This window comes from Nannospalax galili, unplaced genomic scaffold, assembly GCF_000622305.1.
Source record: "Nannospalax galili isolate Female #2095 unplaced genomic scaffold, S.galili_v1.0 scaffold393, whole genome shotgun sequence".
Lineage (NCBI taxonomy): Eukaryota > Metazoa > Chordata > Mammalia > Rodentia > Spalacidae > Nannospalax > Nannospalax galili.
Window position 1 is genome coordinate 179,724 of NW_008333371.1, and position 22,440 is coordinate 202,163.

General features: G+C 39.8%; 1 protein-coding gene across 1 annotated transcript in view; it reads left to right on the forward strand.

Annotated features, from left to right (window-relative positions):
* The window catches only part of Fam81b (family with sequence similarity 81 member B), a gene marked incomplete at its 5' end in the record, with an annotated part of 60,116 nt that overhangs the window by 8,439 nt on the left and 29,237 nt on the right, over nucleotides 1-22,440 (forward strand). Inside the window, 2 exon segments of the mRNA XM_008827966.1 lie at nucleotides 9,003-9,005; nucleotides 17,352-17,592. Of these exon segments, the coding sequence (XP_008826188.1) occupies nucleotides 9,003-9,005; nucleotides 17,352-17,592 (244 nt within the window).

Sequence of the window (22,440 nt, forward strand, 5' to 3'; positions counted from 1 at the left end):
CCTTTTAATTTCCAGTTAAAACATTCCCTGTTCCTCTGCCAATTAAATGTGATTATTTCTAGTAACCTAGTACTCCACTCCTTATTATGTTTCGTACAACCAGTAATGGCTTCTACGACAACAAATCTAGAATTTAGAAAAAAGGAACAAAACATGGGAAATTATTATTATTATTATTATTATTATTATTATTATTATTTTGGTCTTTTTGAGACAGGGTCTCCCTGTAGCCCCAGCTGGCCTGGAATTCACTATGTAGACCAGGCCCGCCTTGAATTCATAGGGATCTGCCTGCCTCTGCCTCCCAAGTGCTGGGATTAAAGGCGTGCGCCACCGCACCTGGTGGGAAATGATTTTTAATGTTTAAAAACTACTGTCTGGATAAATGAACTTTTCTGAGTTAAGAACAATGAATGTAGCATGCCCTCACATAATTACAATTTGTATATTAGCGAACTTACCATTCTAGGAGCAAGGGGAGAGTTGTTTCCCCTGTCTCTGTGTAACAAATAGAAATCAGAAATCATTCTTCTGATCTGTCAAGATGATTTCAGGTTGAACTCAGATGGCCTTGTTTAGCAAAATGCACCACATTCCAGGATATAAGAGAATTAATTCCAGGAAGATGGTAACAAATGTAATAAAACTTTTAAAAATAGCTTGGATTTGGGACTGGAGAGATGGGTCAGTGGTTAGGAGCACTGACTGCTCTTGCAGAAGACCCAGGTTCAATTCCCAGCACCCACATGGCAGCTAGCAACCATCTGTAACTCCAGTTCCAGGGGATCCAATGCCTTCTTCTGACCTCCAGGGGCATTGTACAACACACGTGCATGCAAGGAATACACTCATACACATAAAAATAAAAATAGTAGATACAAAAAAATAGCTTGGATTTCAGAAAAATACATATCTATTTATTTTGTCAGGGGCGGGGTGTGCATGCCATAGGCATACACATGGAAGCAACTTGCAGAAGTCAGTTCTGTCCTTCCACCATGTAAGCTCCAGGGATTGAAGTCAGATAGTCAGACTTTGGGGCAAGTGCCTCTATCTGCTGAGTCATTCTCACCTACCCAGATTTCAATAAAATTGAAATTAAGACAAAGATTACCTGCTTTCAACATTCATTTCTACATTGATTTCTCCAACAGTCCCATCTCTTGATGCCTAAGTCGTATGTCTATCTCAAAGATCTGTGCTCTCTCTTCTCTACCTTCTCTACTTTCTCAAGCTGCTCCCAAAAGGCAGGGGCTCTATAGCCTTTTGTTTTTTAATAACCCTGCAGTAGTTTATTGTGGTGCATTGCACTGAACGTCAATTCTTAGAATTGTAGTTGACAGACATAATGGAGAGTAAGCAGGGGTGGGGAGGTATTGAATTGTACTTACAGCAGTACTTACAGGTTGCTGACTAACTGGAAAACCAAAATGACATTCAAACATTTCAACTATCACTTCAAATATTTCTCATTGACATATTTAATCCAATAAACAAAAATTCGACACGTTTTATTTTCTTTAAATAACTACTCCCTCTAATTCACTGATGGGCAACAAATGCACTGGAAGGCAAATAGAGTAGTTAGACAAGCAAAGGTCATTATTAACTCATTAAAGTACCTGAATAGATACTGCATGTCTTCAAAGGTTCAGTCATATAAACATAGATATGTATATTTCAGAGTAATATTCAAAAAAAATTAAATCCCAAAAGCAAGAAAAAAGGTAACAAGTATCCTACAGAAAAGGTCAGCCTAGAGATATGCATGTTGAAAACACAGGCTGAGTAGCTATGTGCACAGGGCCTTCTTGGCCTGCCAGTTAGAGCAAAACCCACTCATCAATACTTGTTAAATGTTAGGCCACATTAATAATCCATAGGGAAGGGCGTCAAAATTCTTGTAAGTATTTATAGGATAATTATGCTGGCATCATCCTATTAAGGCAGTAAATAATTCGAATTGCATATTTGTTTGTTAATTCACAGTGAGCAGACATACTGATTTTATAGCAACTTTGAGCTACCTCTCAACTCTGCCCAAAGTTTCTCATCAACATTTCTTTATATAGTAAAGCAGGTGGTTATGATTTTCATACACATATTATCCTTCCATAGGATTTTATTTTGAATGGAAAATGAATTGTGCCCATGAATCTCTTATTTTTCTTTAACTGACTCTCCTACAAGGAAAATTTTTTCCTCACTTTGGAATCAAATGCCTTCTGAGGTCCATTCTAGTCCCTAAATTTCTTAAACTAAAAGGAAGCCAGAGAAACAAAATTGTTTCATACTGAACTATCTCCCAGGCCAAGCTCTAGTAAATGTGTGTCTCAGTGAGTCTCTCAAGAGTATATTTTTCAAAGACAAGGGTCTGGTCAACGGCCAAACAATAGTACTTAAAACTTAGGTTAAAACATTCAGGACATCAAATTGGCAAGATAATAAATGGTTAATAGTTTCTCCTCGTGAGAATATGTCATTCAGGGTCTGAAATCATTCATTCCAAGGTTTCCTTAGCACCATAGCAGACATTTTATTATGAAGTGATTCATTACTTTTGTTACTATGTGATGAAGACAGATATTTCACATCATGAAACATGAGAAAGGTACAGCTCTGTCACTAAGCATCTTATGAGTGAAGCATGTCAGGCTGAATGTGCTGCCACAGGCCACAGGAAGTCTTTGATTCGCTCTGATCTGTTCACATTCACCCATGCCTATGATGGCGAAGTTGCTGATGATGAGTGCGCATAGCCACAGAAACTGGCATTACCCACGATGACCCCCAAATCCTTCAGAGGATTTGGCTGGGCAGAGACAATTGTTCCTGCCCCAGGGGAAGTTCTCAGTTCTTGCCACATCTAAGAAACTCAAATAAGAGACCCCACTGGGAAACAGAAAAAAGTCAATTTGGGGGGGGGGGGGGCTCAGTAAGGCCTCAGCAAGGAGAGATATGGGCCAAGCAGGGAAAAAGTGACTAGGGGACAGCCACATGCCATATGATGCCAGAAGAACAATAAGTGCTCAGAAGCAGGGGAATCAGAACACCTAACCTCTAAGAAAAGTTTAAAAGTATCAGGAAGAGGCACTAAGTGGCTTAAAGCTGCTGTGAGGTAAGAAAGAGGGGAGGCATGTTAAGGTATTTCTCAGCTGAGATACTGATAACTTCTAAGCCACACTTTCCCAGATGGAGAAAAGCTTTACTTATACCACAAGCTTACTGTGGGAATGAAATAAAATAAAATTATGTTTACATAAGTGCTCTTGTTGGTTCTAAGGTCTGTATTGAAAAAGGATGATTCCTTACTTTTCTACTCTGCTAGACCTCCCTTCTAGTAATTTAGCACCTGTATTAGTTTCCCAGGGCTACCATAACCCAGTACCATCATTGTGCTATGGTTGAACACAAGAGAAATGTGTGTCTCATAATACTGGAGGTTAGAAGCCCAAAGTCAAGGAGTCAGCAGAGCTGGTTCCTTCTGGGAGCTCTGAGGGCGAATCTGTCCCATAAGTTTCTGAAGAGTTTTGGTAATGGCTGGCTTTCCTTGGCTTGTAGACCCTTCATTCCAATCTCCACCTCTATCTTCCCATTCTCCATGTCTCTGTTTTCACACAGCAATCTTCATGTAAGGACATCAGTTATGCTGGATTCAAGGCTTACCCTACTCCAGTGTGACCTCATCTTAGGTAATTATATTTATACTGACCCTACTTTGAAATAAGATCATGTTCTGATATTAACACTTCAATACATCTTTTAAATATGTTGAAAATTGGCATTGTTAGGAATATGTTGAAAATGGCAGCCCATCACACCATCTAATAATTACAAAAATGTGGGCTTTAACATGTTGGACTTCCCAAGGCACTGCAGGCATATTATTAAAATTGATCTCCTCAGGGACTGAAGAGATGGCTCAGCAGTTAAGAGCACTGGCTGTTCTTGCAGAAGACCTGGTTCGGTTCCCAGCACCCACATGGAGGCTAATAACCATTCATAACTCCAGTTCCAGGAGATCCGACGCCCTCTTCTGACCTCTGTGGGCATTGCACAACACAGATGCACTTGCACACATGCAGGCAATACACTCATACACATAAAAAATTAAAATAATAAAATATGTGTTTAAAAATTGATCTCAACCAGTTGGGTTGGGCAAAAGTCATTTTTTACATGGGGCAGAGAAGGAGTCCTCTGTGGAGCAACCTGACAAAGGCTAAAGGCAGAGACCTAAGCCCAGGTCTCTTGACATACTGAAGACACATAAAAAATAAAAGTTACTGCTGGGCATGGTGGCACACACCTTTAATCCCAGCACTTGGGAGGCAGAGGCAGGTGGATCTTTGTGAGTTCGAGGCCAGCCTGGTCTACATACAGTGTAAGACAACACCTCGAAAAAAAAAAACCTTTCTAAAAAAAAAAAAAAAAAAAAAAAAACAAGTTACCAAAAAGAAGAACATGGTTACATGGGTAAATTGTTTTGAGAGGGCTACCAACCTCTATTGGAACACCAAACATCCTGAACCACTTGCTGCTGCAGTTACCCATTGTACTTGAATATGTGACCCAAATGTCTACCCTGCCTCCCATCACACAGCAGTTGTGCCCTAGAACTTTTGCCCACTCCAACAGTGAATAAAAGCCAGTCACACCAGGCACATCATTAATTTCTCAACTTTCTTAAAACTTCACTAAACATGAGGGGTTTACCTTTTGACGTATAACTTTCCACTGAGAAGATCCACAGCCAGTCTCTCTCTAGAGTCTTCTTAACTATGTCATTATTGTCTCTTTTCCAGACCTGCCCTCATACAGGCTATATGCTGGCCCACTGGCCCTGGGCTTCTTTCTGGATTATTATCCCTAACTTGAATTGCCTTTCTCATACCTCAGAGCACTCAGACTTCTGTTAAACCTGGCAACAGAGGGTTCCACAGTGTGCTGAATAGCTTTAGTTGTCAACTTGACACACCTGGTTAAGAGGGAACCCCAATTGAGGAATTTTTCTCCATTGGACTGGCCTGTGGCCATGTCCGTGGGGCATTATCTTGATTGTTGAGTGATGAGGGAGGGCATAGTCCACTGTTGGCAGTGCCACCCCTGGGCAGGTGGTCTTGTGTTGTATATGAAAACAGGCTGAGCACAGGCCAGGGGAGCAAGCCAAGAAACAGCACTCCTCTACAGTCTGTGCTTCAGGTCCTGCCCTGAGTTCCCTTGGCTTCTCTTGATGAGAAACTGTGTTGTAAGTCAAATAAATCCTTTCCTCCCCGAGTTGGTTTTGGTCAGTGTTTTTAATCACAGCAATTGATGGCAAACTAAAACATACAGCTACCAAAATCCATCTGCCAGTTTAGTTATAAACAAGCAATGAAGAAAGTATAAAAAACCATTTTTCTAATTAATCATTTCCCACACATTCACAGAATTATTTTTGTGAGGCATTAAAATACTCCCTAAATTTTTACTTCACATTTTCTTTCAGGACTCTATGCATTCAGAATATATCTAGTCATAAAGCTGTCTCATAAAAAATGTGGACAATCTTCTCAGTGTGCCCTTTTGTGTTCAGAAAAGGGTTTAAGTTTTCACGTTTTTGTCTTTGAGTTTTACAGGTTTCCAAAATGGTTATCAGAATCTCCTAAGTAAATTTAGCGCTCTCTTCACAAGGACAGAACAGGCAGCAAAGTGAGAGGCTGGTGTACTGATGCCTCTGCCAGCTACAGCACAGCTGGTGTAAGTCACACTGCCTAACAGAGAAACAGAACTCAGAGTCTGGGGAAATCTGTTCAGACTTAGCTACAGTCAGCGATCTTTGAAAACCCAAATCTCTCATGGAGAGGTCCCTGGAGTTATGTCTCCTGTGTTTAGTAACTCCATCTAAATGAGTCTGGAATACTCAGTTATTTCTTTCCTTACATGGTTAACTCTAAGTAAAGATCCCATTAGTATAGCATATTAATAAGAGCTAGCTGATTTGTTTGTTTACTTGTAGAATCCAGGTGGCATACCTTGCTACTAAAGTTCTCCAGTCATATCTTTGAGGGTAACCTGGTGATTTGAATAATAGCACCATCAGGAATTTGCCCTGCATTAAAAATGTTCACAAGTAAAAAAGAAATGTTCACAAGTTTCTTTTTCCAGTTATTGCTTTTGACAGCCGAACAACAGTATCCCCTTTCCTTGTGGCAGTGGCACGGGGGGGGGGGGCGTGTAAGCCCTGTGTGTGTGTGTGTGTGTGTGTGTGTGCTGTATAAAAATCAAGTGAATAAAACTAAACAAGGTATCTGGTAGTGTTTCACTGTGCATTATTAAAAAGCATAATACTCTAAGTAACATAAAAGCTTTAGGCATGACAAAGAAATTTCCAAACAGAAATCTTTCCAAATATAAAATGACTTTGAAAACTAAACCTTAAGCCAGGCATGGTGGTACAGTCCTTTAACTCAGCACTCAGGAGACAGAGGCAGGTGTATCTTTGTGAGACTGAGCCCAGTCTGGTCTACATAGTGAGTTCCAGGCCTTCTGTGACTACAAGGAGACCCTGTCTCAAATAAATAAATAATAAATAAATAAACAAATAAATTGAACCTTAAAAACTAAAGGAAAAGATAGACCTACAGTTCAGCATTTGGATGAATCCCTTCATGTCTCCATGGTGTACACAAATACATTTGCATGGCAGCAGGTGCTGCCTCCTCAGAGGCTCTTTTCAACATGCCAAATATAGTAGAGTCAGCACTTTGCCAACACAGGCAGGACAGCAGTAGGTGAGTAGAGCAGCCCTGTTCCACTGCTCCCTCTGCTGGCTTGGAGAAGCTTCTACACTGCTCTGTCTGGAAACATCTTGACTTCAGCTTACAGGCACCCCCAAGAGTGAGTGCACTGGGCCTCCTTATTATAACTCAACTGTGGTACAGCTGTATGATATTAGTTTTGCTACCATCCATTACAGACATCTTCACTTATCACAGAACTTACAACCAAACAGCAAAGTAGGCCTGTTGGCCCTGTTTAAAGATCCAGCAACTGCAACACTGTTTTGGATGGTGGAGTCAGTATTCCACCCTCAGTCTATCCTGCTTTCCAACTTGTCACACTGCTGCTGAAGGTCTACAGAACTTGAGAGCTCCTATTTCACACTTCAGCAATTCATTATATATCCTGCCTTATATTACTCATGGATCACATTACAGCACCATGGTGTTCAGTCTTCAGAATACACTTGAATCGCATAAGTGCTTTCATAACAACACATTCTTGAACCACTGAAAGATTATGAACCACTCTAAGATTGATTTAATAAGTCTAGGGTAAAGCCAAAGAATCTGTATTTTTCCCTGTCTTCCCATAAAATTAATTCAAGTCTCCCTGAGAAACACTAAATTATACAAGTCCCATGAAAGACAGAACCGCTGCATATATAATTATTTATGAAGTCAAATAAAGCAGCAAATCCTTGCTGGGTATGATGGCATATGCCTTTGATGCCAGCAGAAGCAGGAGGATCTCTGTGAGATGGTCTACAACTCTACATAGCAAGTTTCAGGTCAGTTGGGGCTATACGGAGACCATGTCTCAAAATAAATAAATACTTTCCTCTGTCATTTTTTTATTGGTAAGTTGCTAAGTACAGGGTCAGCAACACAAGCAAAATGGTTCAGCAGGTAAAGACACCTACCACCTTCAGTCTCCAGGACCTCCACTCATGTGTAACATGCGTGCACCTACACACATACACATGCAAAGAGTGGAATTTTTTAAAAGTTACTAGATACAGATAAAGTGCTGCTATCTGCACATAGCAGACACCCAAAGCAAAAATGGTTTAAACATAAGGATACTGATTAGACTACATAACAAAAATCACTAGAGTATGGTTAATTTAGTGGCTTAACAACATCATCCAACAGCCAGCTGTTTTTGACCTCCTTCTCTGCCATCTCTTTTCTTTCAAGATCACTAGATGACTTTCACAATTCCAGGTACCACATATAGACAAGACAACATCCGGCAGAGAAAGAGGTTTCTTCTTGTTCATCCCCTTCTTGAAGGTCAGGATCCTCAAAGCAAAGTTTCTTCTTGCACCTTCTTATCTAGAATTGCTTCACGTTTCTATCTAAACAAAGTGCATCTCACCGAAAAGACTAATCAACTAATCAAAAAGACACATGGGCAAGCAGATGAATCAACTCTGACAGAAGTTGGGGGTGACCATTAAGAAAGTCCTCAGCAATATCTGTCACAATGAGAACACCCAAGAGAATAGTTCTAAATGGGGAGAGGGGCAGCATAATTTACAAGTATCTGTCTAGAGCTGAAAACTCGGGAACATCTTTCTTTATTGGCAATCCAAGCTGCAGATTGTCTAGAGACCACAAAAAGCATTAGCTCAAAGAAAATAATGACCAAATTTCAGATCACTACCAGGTTATACATCACCATCAGCAGGGCCTGGCATCATCTTATGCTCTGCCTCTGACTCGCCCACCCAATTCAGGGTATCACTATCAGCATGGTAGTATTTTAGAGGAAGGGAAAATATATATATATATTCCATTTGGTACTTTTCCAGGAGAACATTCTGAGCCAAATGGGTGGTAGGTGGAATCTGACTAATAAAGACCTTTAGCAAAACCCTTTTTTTCTTGGGTATATAGGCGATAGGACAGAGGAACCCTCTCTGGGCTGAGACTATTTTATACTGCCTCAGAAAACAAACTGTTAACCTCGAGTTTGCAATAACCTACAACTTCATAAAATCACTTTTTACTGAGCCTTAACAGAAAAGTTGAGAAATTAATCAGTCAACTAATATTACTTGGCTTCCTACAACACTTTTGAGTGCTAAGACGCTGTGGGAAATCAGTGAGAAAAGCACCTATGTGTGAAAAGGTTCTGGTGATGGAAGACAGAAAAGAAACACGACTATGTACGCAAGAAAAGTTTAAGTAATGGCAAGGTAGAATGAGGTATTAGGATAGACACTGACTAAGGAGAAGGTAAGTCCTAGAAGGAAGCTGGAGTTGAGACTTAACCATGGCCAGGAGGCTGCCCAAAATGAATGTGGGAAAAACCACCGCAGCAGTAGGATCTGCAAATGTCAAAGCTTTGAATGAAGAAATAGCTTGGTGTGTTTAAAAGACAGCAGGAAGAACTCAATGACAATGGAAGGAAGGGGGAGATGAGGTGGGAGAGAGAAGAGCTAGGATCTTTTTCTCAGAGAATGGATAAAGCACAAAAGGGGGCATTTTAAGTGGGTAAGTGCTGTCATTTACACTTTAGAAACTCCCCCCCCCTCTTCTCCCCAGGGGCTGAGAAGATGATGGCTCAGTAAGGACCAGACTTTGGATCTCTCACACCTATGTAAAATAATAGTGGGGTGTGGTGGTCTAAGTATTTAACCCAAGTGCTGAGGATGGGTGGAGGCAGAGATAGATCCTAGGGGTTTGTTGTAGGTGCAGATCAGAATCTGGACACACCCACTGGGATTTCCAAGTTCTTATGTCCCAGAACAATGAATGGGACCACGGACACATAAACAGTGATAGAAACAGAGGCAGTTTATTAAGAAAGAGAAAATGGTACTCCTGGAGGAGGACGTGTGAAAGACAGATACTCAAAAAGCCAGGTGTCAGGTGAGCTCTGACCCTTTATAGGACATTTACATAGTATCTGCCATCTATTTGCATATCACAGGCATAGTCTGTTTGTTACTCATAGTAGCCCAGGTGGGGAAGAGTTTCCAGGATTTTCTGACAACCAGCTTCTTTCACATGTTCATTTTAATGCCTCTCTCTCCACCCCCGCTCTTCTGACACGCTATGAGCCCAGAGGTGGGAAGATGTGGATGGAGGAGTACCATGCTCCAGAAAAATACAGGCCACTTCAGTTCCATCAGGCCTTTAAAGTATCTTCTCTCGGGCCTTCTGCTTCTGCTATTTGGGAAGAAGCAGAAGCGAGGTCAGGAGAGCAGCTGTTCTCTTGCCCCTGAGGCATTTGCAGGTGGAATTACATGGGGGAAACCACTAGAGTGAGTTGTTCTTTCTGTTGATTATAATCGTTGCTATTTGAGCTCTGTAGAAGCTCTTTGCCTGGTCTTTCTATAGAGGTCATATAGGAGAATCTGAAGTTTCACCTGATTAGGAGCAGTTTGCCTCCAAGGCAATAAGAAGCAGCAAGAACAGCAGACCTGCTTCATCCCTTCTTCCCCATTTACCCTCCCACGGCCAGGCTGAGCTGTCTTGCTTCAGGACCATGTGACAATCTGACTCAAGTTGGGTCACTATAGAGAGACTGTAAAACAGAATGGTGAATAGAAGAAGCTTCATGCTAGAGCATTCTGGGATTAACATCTGCGGGAAGGAAGGAACAGAACTGGGCAGCAAGAAATGTTGAGCTCTAATGCTGGACCCACAGCAAGCTCTGAAGTGGAGATGGCCCTTTAAAGCTGTTCTGACAGCAAACAGCCACACCCTTCATATACACATACTGAACAATTATCAAATGCCAACTGCTCCAGTGGATATGACCTTGGCAATGGGACTCTCTCCACCAGCAGGATCCAGAGCAGGCCACCTCCTGAGGTTTGCCTCCTGGCAGCACTCCCAGTAGGTAAAGGGAATAAGCCTTTCCTTCCTAAAAGAAGAGTTAAGTGTACATCACAGCATCTACTGTTCTACCACACTCACTTATTTGTTGAAAATCACCCCCAGGGTCCCAGAATTTTTCACAATATTTCCACTTTCTCTTTCTAGGTCTTCCAAGATTTCAGAGCGTGGGAAGAGGGTAGTCATGCCAAATCAGTATTTTTGTGAATCCAGAAAGTTGACCAAAATAATTATACCATTCAGTTCCTTTCTTTCTGTGCTTTCTCTCAGAGGAGTTGTATTTCTTAGATATACCTTAGCTGCTATGGTCATACTACTTTCAAAGCTCTTGTACCATTAAAGTCTCAATCTCTCAAGGAGGCTAAAGTTGTATATGGCTCCCAAAGCTGAGAATGAATGTTCTGTGGTGTTAGGGAAGCCAGGGATTGTGCAGACACTAGAGTTCCTGGGAAAGGGGGAAGGCAACACTTTCCAATAGAGTCAAAGCCTACTCTGTGAGTCCCACAGGTGCCTCCCCACCATTTTTCATACCCTGGGCCTCCAGACAGTGGCAGCAGTAGTGGCAGGCAGCAACTAGGATTGGGTTGGACTAATGTGGACAGTGGGATGAGGTGGGACCCAAGGGGATGGTGGATAGAGTAGGGCCAAGGCAGACAGATAGTTCAGATCCTTTCAAAAGACACCTAGGTGATCCTGAAAACATTTTCTCCCTGTCATCTATGTGCACACAGACAGGCACATGCTAAATCAGCCAGTGTTATTGTCCTCACCCAAATCTTCAACTACCACTAATTCTCAGCTACCATCCAAATCCTCTATCTCTACAAATATTTAAGACTATTCAATGGGAAATTTTATCTGAGTTTCATATAAACAACTCAAATTCATCTTCTTCCCCTACATCTAGTTTTTAAATGTTTTTAATTTTGACTAAGGGAATCATTATTCTTTAAGTCCAAATTAGAAACTATAGAATCTCTGCCAAGGCCATTTCCAAGCTATGCCACAATGTCTAGAACATCTGGGTTTTTAATCTCTGTGATGTCTGTCCTACCTCTCTGTCCAAAACCCTCATCTTTGTCTCAGGTCCCTACCCATATTTCAAATAGATCACGGTCTATATTTGTTATATACCACCACGCAACAAAGTATCTCAAAACACTATGGCATAAAACACCAAGTATTTATCTGTGGGTCGGGAGCCCAGAAGTGTCTTCCTAAGTGATTTTGGCTCAGAATGCCTCACAGGGTTACAGTTGGCTATCATCTGAAGACCGAAAGATCTGTCTTACAGTACAGTGGATCACACACTGCTGGCAGTTCCAAGCTTGATGTGGTCTCAGTTCCTCCCCACATGGACTTCATTCACAGGGCTGTCCAACATGGCAACTGGCTCCCCTCAAAATGAATGAGGAGGCAGGGTGGGAGGAAGGAGTAGAGGGAGAGGAGAGTGCTCATGGACCCTCAGTGTTGGGGAGCATAGAGAAAGTCACAAATAAAAGCACAGAAGCAACTTGCTGCTTCAAGAAGTTGACCTATAAAGGGAAGAAATAATATGCCAATGCCAACAGAGGCTGTTACGGCTTCACATGTTTCTTTGCCTTTATGCTAACTAGTCTAGCCTTTGTCTTTTCCCTTCTTTAATTTTTTTATTGAATTTCTGACTCCTTTATTAATCTCTGTCTTTTATCATTTTTTAAATTTTATATGTATGAGTGTTTTGCCTCCATTTATATAGGTGCACCCGAGTTATGCAATTCCCACAGAGGTCACCAGACAGAGTAAGATTCCCTGGAACTAGAGTTATAGATGGTTTTATTGGCTGTGTGGGCACTGGGAACTGAACCCAGGTCCTCTGGAAGAGCAACCAGTTCTCTTAACTGCTGAGCCATCTCTCCAGTTTCTTATCTCTGCCTGTAAGCTATCTTTTATCTTCTGGGTATCAGCCCTCACCATAGCATAGAGTTATCAGATATTAAATTTATAAGCATCTAAAAGCCATCCACCCAATCTGACTTGTTAGGATAGTGATTACAATAAAAGGTATGTTTCAAAAGTGCTTTTAAGGCCAAGGTTGCAATCTTCTGTGTGTGGACTACAGCACTGGCTTGAATACCTTTCCACTACTAGCTGAGTGATCTTGGATAAGTTACTTAATACCTATAAGCCCCAGTCATGGTCTTTAAAATGGGGTAATATTAATACATCTCTCTGATAATGTTATTACCAAAATTTAGTAAATGAACCATATAAAATAGACTAAATGTGTAACATATTAAGTACTCAAAGATAATAGCTATAATCACTCTAAAGTGAAAAAGTAGCTTCTGGACATAGTGACAGTCTTTTAACTGGCTTTTTCTTTGTGCTTTATGGATCGCATTTAGTAGAACTATACTGTCCAGCACAATGGCATTGCATCATGTATAACTATCAAGTAGTTATAATATGTCTAGTCCAAAATGGGGCATTGTATGAGTGTAAAATATACAGACTTCAAAGCCAGTATAAAATATCCTACCAATTAACTTCACATTGGTTCATGCTGCAATGGCATTTTGGATGTACTATGTTAAATAAAATGTAGTGTGATTAATTTCATCTTCTAATTTTAAAAAGTTTTAAAAATTATTGTGTGTCTGTGTGCACATGCTTGTGTGTCATGATGTGTGTGTGGAGATCAGAGGACAGCTTTTGGGAGTCTATTCTTTCCTTCCACCCTGTGGATTCTAGGAATCTAATTCAGATCACCAGGCTTACTTGGCAAGCACTGAGTCATTTCATTAGCCCCCGTTTCATCCTTTTAAAGACCTTTCTGTAATGTGACCAATAAAAATGATAAATTATATATATAAACTTGCACTCTATTTGAGGGGACAGTGTTGCAATGCTACTAAATTTAAAAGAAGTAAGGCATATTTTCTTTTTAAAATACTTTATTATTTTTACTTTGTGTGTATGAGTGTTTTGCTTGCATTTATGTAATGCACCCATGTTGTGCAATGCCAGCAAAGGTCAGAAGAGGATGTCAGGTCTCCTAGAACTGGAGTTAGGACGGTTATGTTAGTCATCATATGAGTGCTGGGAATCGAACCCAGATCCTCTGCAAGAGCAGCCAGTGCTCTTAACTGCTGAGCCATCTCTCCAGTCCTAAGGCATATTTTCTTTAGCTCATAGCATGACCTCCTCTTCTTTGACGTTCCTAAGAGTTTCTGTTGCCGCTCACTTGGCAGTTAAAGCCTTGCTTTTTGCACACACTGATCCACCACTAGCATAATAACAATGATATTTGTAGCAGACTTTTTGTTAGCTTTTAGCAAAGCCCAAGGAACTTTGGTTACAGATTATACAATAGAGACCAAATGACCAACATCTTGGTGTGTGCATGTGTTTGTGTGGTGCGTGTGTGTGTGTGTGTGTGTGTGTGTGTGTGTGCGTGAGCACGTGTGTGTGCACACATGCCATACACCTTTGAAACATATCACATTAACCTGGAGCTCACCAATTAGGCTAAAATGACTGACCAGCAAGCCCCAGCTGTCTTTCTGTCTTCACCTTCTTAGTTGGTGCCAGGATTTCAAGTGCACACCACCACATCCAGCATTTTTACCTGTGTTTTGGGCATTGAACTTGAGTCCTTATACTTGTGAGTTGTAGTTTGATGTGAAATGTTCCCCCCATAGGCTTATATGTTTGATGTGGTCCTCAGCTAATGGAGCTGTTCGGGAAGGTTGTGGAACCTTTAGGAAGTGGAGTCTTTCCAGAGGAAGTGGGTCACAGGGGTGGGGGGGCAGGCCTTGAGGCTTTATAGCCCAGCCACACTTCCTGTCATCCTGTTTCCTGACTGCTGATGCAATGTGACCAACCAGCCTCCTGCTCCTACTACCACGCCTTCCCACCTGCTGCCATGCCTTCTCCATGGTGAAATGTTCCCCTTAAACTGTGAGCCAGAATAAACGCTTCCATTGCTTTTGTCACGGTGTGTTATCACAGAAACAGGAAAAGTAACCAAATCATGAGGTAAGCACTTTCCTAACTGAGCTATCTCCCCAGCCCTTGATTTTTAACTTCCTTGATCAGCAATACTTGGTTTAAATTGAAGCTCTTGTGTATATCTAATACCACTGGTAGCCAACCCAATACATTGTCCTTCTTTGTTTATGAAAGCTCTAGTTTGTTTTAAACTATCTGATTCATTCATCTTCTCATGCTCAAATAACCTGTTAATTTATTTTTAAATCATAAGAGGAGACAATTTGTAACAGTTTCAACCAATGAAAGAGACAAAAGTGTCATGGTGAATCTTCCAGAAAATGTTCTCATTTTAAAAAGGAAGGGTAAACAAATTCAGCTGGCAAATACTTATTCTTTTTTATAATTTATTGTTTTTATTTTATGTGTATGACTGTATTGCCTGCATGTATATAAGAGCACCCATGCCTTGAAATGCCCATGGAGGTCAGAAGAAGGCATTGGATTCCCTAGAACTGGAGTTATAGACAGTCGTTTGTGCCATGTGGGTACTGGGAACTGAACCCAGGTCCTCTGGTGCTCTTAACCACTGAGCCATCTCTCCAGTCCAAATATCTCTTTTTCCTCTGTCTTTCTTTTTGAAATACATCCACAGTACTTAAAGGTGGACCACAAGGACTCCAGAGGAGCCTAGTGTCTGAGGGCTTTCCTGTTCTGCTGGACCAGCTCTCTCTAGACTTCTAGTTGCATAGCCAAAACCCTTTTTTACTTAAGTCAGGCGTTTGGCTACCTGTTATACACACATATAGACTAAGTTCTAGCAGATACTTGTAGTCTTCAGAAGATAATTCGTGTTCACAATCTGAACTTAAAGTTTTCTGTCTTCAAGATATTCTCACTTCCAATGAGATATTAACCTATAGCACTTAATAATCATTTTGGCTCATGAAATGAAAGAAGTATGAACTACTTGGCCTTGGACTTTCATTCAGCTCAGATAATGGTCATTTTTAAAATATTACCATATAACAATATTTTTCTAGAGGAAAGGAATTTGTCTTGTTCATCTTTTCATCTTATTTTTATCATATTCATCATTTCAGTCCTAGGCCCTCAGAAAATCAAATCCCATTCTTCTTTTAAAGCTGGCTTTTCCGTCTAATGATAATAAAAATATTTTGCCACTCTTCAGAGGTAGTATCATGAAAATCATCTTAAGCTAGGTTTCAGGATAACTAGATTTAATTCTGATGTGGCAAGATAAATAGTTCATGGTACTGAAACACTACTTTAAAAGAGAGCACCTACAGAAGTGTGTTAAACAAAAGACTCAAGAGAAAAAAGGCAAAGCCCCTGCTACCGGACCAAGACATGAAAAAAATTGCCAAGAAATTTAGTAGCACTACAAACTATTTTAAAGTTAACTTACAATTCTTCTATGTAAATCTATTGTAGTTTTAACCTTTTAAGGGGTCAGAAATCTGTGCAAAAGAGCTTTGGAAGTCTCTGAACTGAGGGATAGAATAAGTGCCTTAGTCATTCGTGGGTTTCAGATGACCTAAGGCCAGTTATTTGCCTATCCTATGAACTGTTTTCCTTTTCTAAGAAATTAATATAATTCTGTTAGACATTGATAGGATACTACACAATGCAAGTTACCAGGAGAAGGATATTGCATGCAATGTTTTTCGATTTTATTTGGCCATAAAATCATTTTACAATAGCCTATTTTACTTACTAGTCCAATACAAACCCTTAGAGATACTCTCTAAAGCAGTCACTCTTGTATTTAAGTTTAGTGTGGTGTGGTGTGGTGTGTGTACATGCATGCATGCATGTATGTGTGTGTGTGTGTGTGTGTGTGTGTATTAAGTCAGAGGACAAGACAGCATATCTTCCTCAATCATTCTTGACCTTATATTTTGAGACAAGGTCTTTCACTGAACCTGGAATTCATTAATTTGGCAAGGTTGGCTGGCCAACGAACTCCAGGGATCCACTGCCTGTTTCCCCAGCACTTGAGTTATATATGTATGCCACTATCCCTTCTTTTAATTTTTATTTATTTCTATTTTTATATGCATGAGTGTTTTGCCTGCATGTATATAAGCATACCCAATGTTGTGCAATGCCTGCAGAAGCCAGAAGGGGGCATGGGATCTCCTGGAACTGGAGTAAAGGACAGTTGTTAGCTGTCATGTGGGTGTGGGGAACTGAACCTGAGTCCTTTGCAAGAGCAGCCAGTACTCTTAACTGCTGAGTCATCTCTCCACCTCCTGTGCCTGGCTTTTTATCCTGTGACTGATCTCAGGTCCTCATGCTTGCACAGCAGGTACTTTACCTACTGAGCCATCTCCCCATGGCCCTTTTTTGCATTTTTACAAATATAAGAACTTTGAATTTTTAGATTAAAATAGAATTTTTATACAAGGGTATAAAAGGGATAAGGCTTAAGTCATGGAAGATGTCTCTTATCTTCCCTCATAGCTTCCCCTCACCTTCCCAACTACCAATTTCACTTTAAAATTTGTCAACATTTTGTATGGAATAACTTTTGCTTGTGAAACATGAAAAAATGTGTGATATAATGTCAAGGCATATGTCAGATCTGCGTCTTAGATGAGACACAGATCAAGCTTCTGAAAATGCTTAACATCCTACCAAATGTCTCTCAGAGAGAAAATGGCTGAAAGAAAATGTGTTCAGGTTCCTGGACCCGCCAGCTCATTCTTCTAACACTTGGATGTTCTCTTTTCTGGCCGGCAGTCCTCCTCTTCTGCCTGTCATTCCAAACAACCAGACAAATCAACTAGAAGGCAGACTGAATAACCAGGAGCGCACCATAGCCTTCCTCCTTAAACAAGCCTTCCGCATCAAGGAAGATATCTCTGCCTGCCTCCAGGGGACCCAGGGCTTTCGAAAAGAAGAATCTCTTGCCAGGAAGTTACTAGAAAGTCACATCCAGACCATCACTAGCATAGTCAAGAAACTCAATCAAAACATTGAGGTAGGTCTATTTTCATATGTTGACATCATTGCTTGACAAAGACTATCAACCATCAAAGTCATTTTTCAATTGTAGAAATGTGCTGCTATTGAATTTATATTATTAAAATGTAGCTGCTCCAGAGGAAAACAGTTCAACTTTTTGATTGCTCATTATACCAAAAAGTTTTTCAAAAAACTTTTTTATGTCAAATATTGTGGTAAGAGACTTTATTACTCTAAATCTCTAAGACTATGAATATAATAATTTTAAGAAGAGGTTTCTATAGTTCATTAATAAAGCTGATTCCAAAGTTTCTGATCTGTCTCCCAGCCATCTCTTCACTTTGACAACACTGTCCTCTAGCCATTCATTGCTATTCGCCTGAGCTAGACCATCTCCTACAGATAATCCTATGAAATGTTATTTCCATCAGGTTCCAAAACTCACATATCACCTTGTATGAGAGCATTCCCATCAAACTATAATAGCACCCCTCCCCACCTCAACAGTTTCAACCTTCCCTTAAACTCAGCTTTTATCTATAGTGCTTAGCCCAATCTACAGTGATCTCTGTGTGTTTGTTTGTTTCCTCTTCTAAGAGACAATCTACATAAGGGTCAAGATTCTGTTTAGTTCACTATTGTCACAAACCAGAGAAAAATGGGATGCAGTTAGCACTCTAAATATTTCTTGAGTAAACAAGTGATTTTTAAGAAGCTAAAAGAAAAAGTTTCTCATGCCCCCTCCCCCCCAAAAAACACGCGGAATCTTTCTGCCCCTTCTCATTAATCTATGACCTGAGTATCTTTCAATTTATCTTCACAAACTTGTACAAAGGATGAAAATTAATCAAGAAACTTCAAGTCAACAGACAAGCAAGTCATTATAGTTCTAGTTGGGGAACAGGTCATCAAAACTAGAATCAGAGGACAGCAAAGACAGGAGGGATTCAAGAGAGTTAAATACTAACTGGAAGCCCTTTTAAAGTTGCAGAAATTTTGAAAGTTAAGACATCATAAAGGGTGGTTTAGATAGATAGGAAATATGGGTCAAAGACTACATTCTTAAAATTATCTTATGTAGAAGAAATAAATTATTTTTAAGAATTTATTTTAAAAAACCAAAATGGTTAGGCTAAATCATGATAAACAAATTTTCATTACAGGCCTTTCAGAGTTTTTAGTGTTTACACATGGCGAAGCTGGATAAACAACTTTAAGGAAAGGGTTCTGGAGAGTACACTTCACCCAAATGTTCAAATAACTTGTAGAATCATGAAAATTGACAATAATATCCTTGCATTATATTTGTCCTCATCTAATACCTGTGAGATTACAAGACTGATTTTTTAAAGTTAGAAAGAAAACTAAACGCTGACCATGGAATTAACTTAGAATAACTGACTTGTGAATTTGTGATTAAAGCTGAAGATATTTAAGAATATGTTATCAATGTGTAGGTCTAATGGAACCCATAATGCAATTGAGAGAACACAGAAAGGTAACCCATGAAATTATAAAAAGGTTAATTTATTGGTAATCAGCACATATTGAATTGGCCTAGAAACAAACTGTGATACAGATATTTATAGACCAGCATGGTGACACGTACCTATAATTTCAGCATTTGGAGGCAGAGACAAGAGAATCAAAAATTCCAGGCCAGCCTGACCTACACAGTGAGTCCTTGTCATGGAAATCAAAAGCTGGAAATGTAATTCAGTGAAAGAGCATTTGCCAGGCTGATCCCCAGCACCACACACACACACACACACACACACACACACACACACACACACAAAAAGGCATTAAAGGCTTTAAGGTAATGTAGCTAAACACTGCAAATCAGAAACTACTAGGCTTACATTAGTAAATAATTCAATGAGTGTTTTACACAAAAATGGATGCTATTCAAACATCTTTAAGGAATTCATCAACCCAGTTAGTCCATTTGCAAATTGGCCTTCAACATAGATTCAAGTGTGAAATAAACTTTAACTCAAGTCCTTAAAAGAAATGGAATAAATTTTTAAACTTACTAAAAGTGCAACAGCTAAGCTGCTGGTTTCTTTTTAAAGTCAAATGTGGTTTTTGTTTGTTTGGTTGGTTGGTTGTTTTTTCCCCCTTTGGAGACAGGTTGGACTTGAACTCCTAATCCTCCTGCCATCTTTCCAAATGCTGGGATTTCAGGCATGCATCACCACACCTAGAAAAACAAATGATTTTTTTTAAAAGTCCATATGGTGGTTTGAATGAGAAATGTCCTCCATATGGCTCAAGTATTTGAACACTTGGCCAGTTGGTAGAGCTGTTTACGGAAGGTCATGGGAGCTTTAAGGAGGTGTGGTCTAGGTGAACTGGGAGAAGCACATCACTAGGATGTGATTTGAGAGTTCATAGCTTCATCCCAATTCCAACTTTCCCTCTCTGCTTCCTGCAAGTGCTTGAAGATGTGAACTCTCAGCTTTCTGCTCTGGCTGCCTCCTGCCATGCCTCCACCAAGAAGGACTCTTACCATTTGGAACCATAAGCCCAATAAACTCTTCCTTCTATAAGATGCCTTGGTCATGTTGTTTTATTACAGCAACAGAAAAGTAACTGATACACTAAATAAAAGAGAATTTTATGCTTAGCATTGCTTTATTGAGGGGCTTTTGCTCAATTATTAAAAGCAATATTTTTTCATTGTAATTAATTTGAAAGTTCATGAAGAAATTTTAAAATCTGAGAAATTTTTTTCTCTCAATTCCACCACTGAATGGCACTCTCTACAAACATCCAGATATATCTTCTTCTAGTCCTTGCAAGCATTCCATTCAAGAGACCAAGGCTGTTTTCATAAGCACAATCTTTAACATAAAATTATAAACTCTTTCATATGTCATTAAAATCTCTGTGTGGTGCATGTATTATGATTTGCTTAATTATTCTCTTAATGTTGAAATATCCTTGTGGCTTTGGACCATTTCCATAACAGAGATTCTTGGAAGTAGAATCACTAGGATGTACATACCATGAAAGCTCTTGATACACGTTGCCAAATTGGTTTCCAGAAGCTTTACACTAATTTACACTCCATTAGCATTATATGAGATGCTTTTTTGTTGGGCCTCTGATAACAATGAGAGTTATTGTTTCAATCCTTGCTAATGTACAGAAATGAGATTTTTTTTCCTTAAAGGTATTGAATCTACTTTTTTTTTCTTTTGGTCTTTTTTAGACAGGGTCTCCCTGTAGCCCCAACTGTCCTGGAACTCACTATGTAGAACAGGCTGGCCTTGGACTCACAGAGATCTGCCTGCCTCTGCCTCCCGAGTGCTGGGATTAAAGGCGTGCGCCACCGCACCCAGCTTGAATTCACTTTTTAATGTGACTATGATCATTTGTATTTCCTCTGCCAATAATGTGCTCATGTCTTTTGTCCATATATCTTTTGGGTTTTAGCACTTTTTAATTATTTTTGATTTGATAAGCACTTTTATATTTTAAGACGAATAACTAGTGACATATTGTTGAATATTTAACAATTAAAAAAACACTATTTTTCCTAAGGAGAGAAGTACCCTGCTTTGTAGCATTACCTCCTTCTATGGTATAAATACTCACATGATTTCAATCAACTCACATGGTGACACTGAACACAAAAATGTATATTGTGCAGTCTCACTGGCATGTTCATGCTGGTGACAGCACACCAATGAAACCCAGCAATGACATTTTTGATGTTTCCGTGTGCTTCTTATACCTTAATTGTGTTTAAAGTGCATTATGTAAGTTTTATATAAAGTTGAACATACTCTGCTTTGCAACTAATCTCATTACTTTTAAGATAGAAACTTCTTCAGAGGTGGAACTGCCTCTATTTTCTGTTGTACTTATGCTTTGATCTGTGTGAATGGGTTTGTGTGCTGTGTGTGATACTATGAAACCCAGTGTTTCCCACTTATGAAGCCCCTGCCCTACCACTGAGCAACAATCCTAACTCCTATTATGGCTTAATTTATACTTTTAAACTATTCATTAAAAGCTACAATAATATATGCCATAAAGTAAAGATCTGAATTGGATATCTTCTGAATAAATAACCAGAGGTATCCAGACCTTTAGTAATTTAACTTCTCCTTTCTTGCAGTTACAGAAGTCTTCATTACATTGTCATGTCACATTACAGGTCACTGTTACATTGCATTAATCTAATTGGCAATGTTTTGCTACTGCACAGATTTATTTCTTTTCTATAAATATTTTCAGTATATAGAAGAGCAAGTTCTTTCATCACTGTTCTTTACCAAAGAAGAAACTAACGCACACACAAATTTCAAAAAGACAAAAGTAAGCTCTAGTGTTTTTGACAATTCTGTGTCTTCTGTTAACAGAATTAAGGATTATTTCAATTTGCCAGTTTAAAATGGGGAAAATCAGCCAGGCATGCTGGCACATGCCTTTAACCCCAGCATTCAGGAGGAAGAGGCAGACAGATCTCTATGAGATCAAGAGTGAAATCTGTATATAGAAGGTCTTTTCAATTCCTATAATTACCTTGTTTTAAAAAAAATCTTCCTTTGAGGGTGCTGGAGAGATGGCTCAGTGGTTAAGAACACTGGTTGTTCTTGCAGAAGACCCAGGTTCGAATCCCAGCACCCACATGGCAGCTAACAACTGTCCATAACTCCAGTTCCAGGGGATCCTATGGCCCCTTCTGTTCTCTGCGGGCATTGCACGACACGGGTGCATTTACCTACATGAAGGCAATATACTCATACACATTTAAAAAAATAATAAATAATGGGGGCTGGAGAGATGGCTCAGCAGTTAAGAACACTGGTTGTTCTTGCAGAAGACCTGGGTTCAAATCCCAGCACCCACG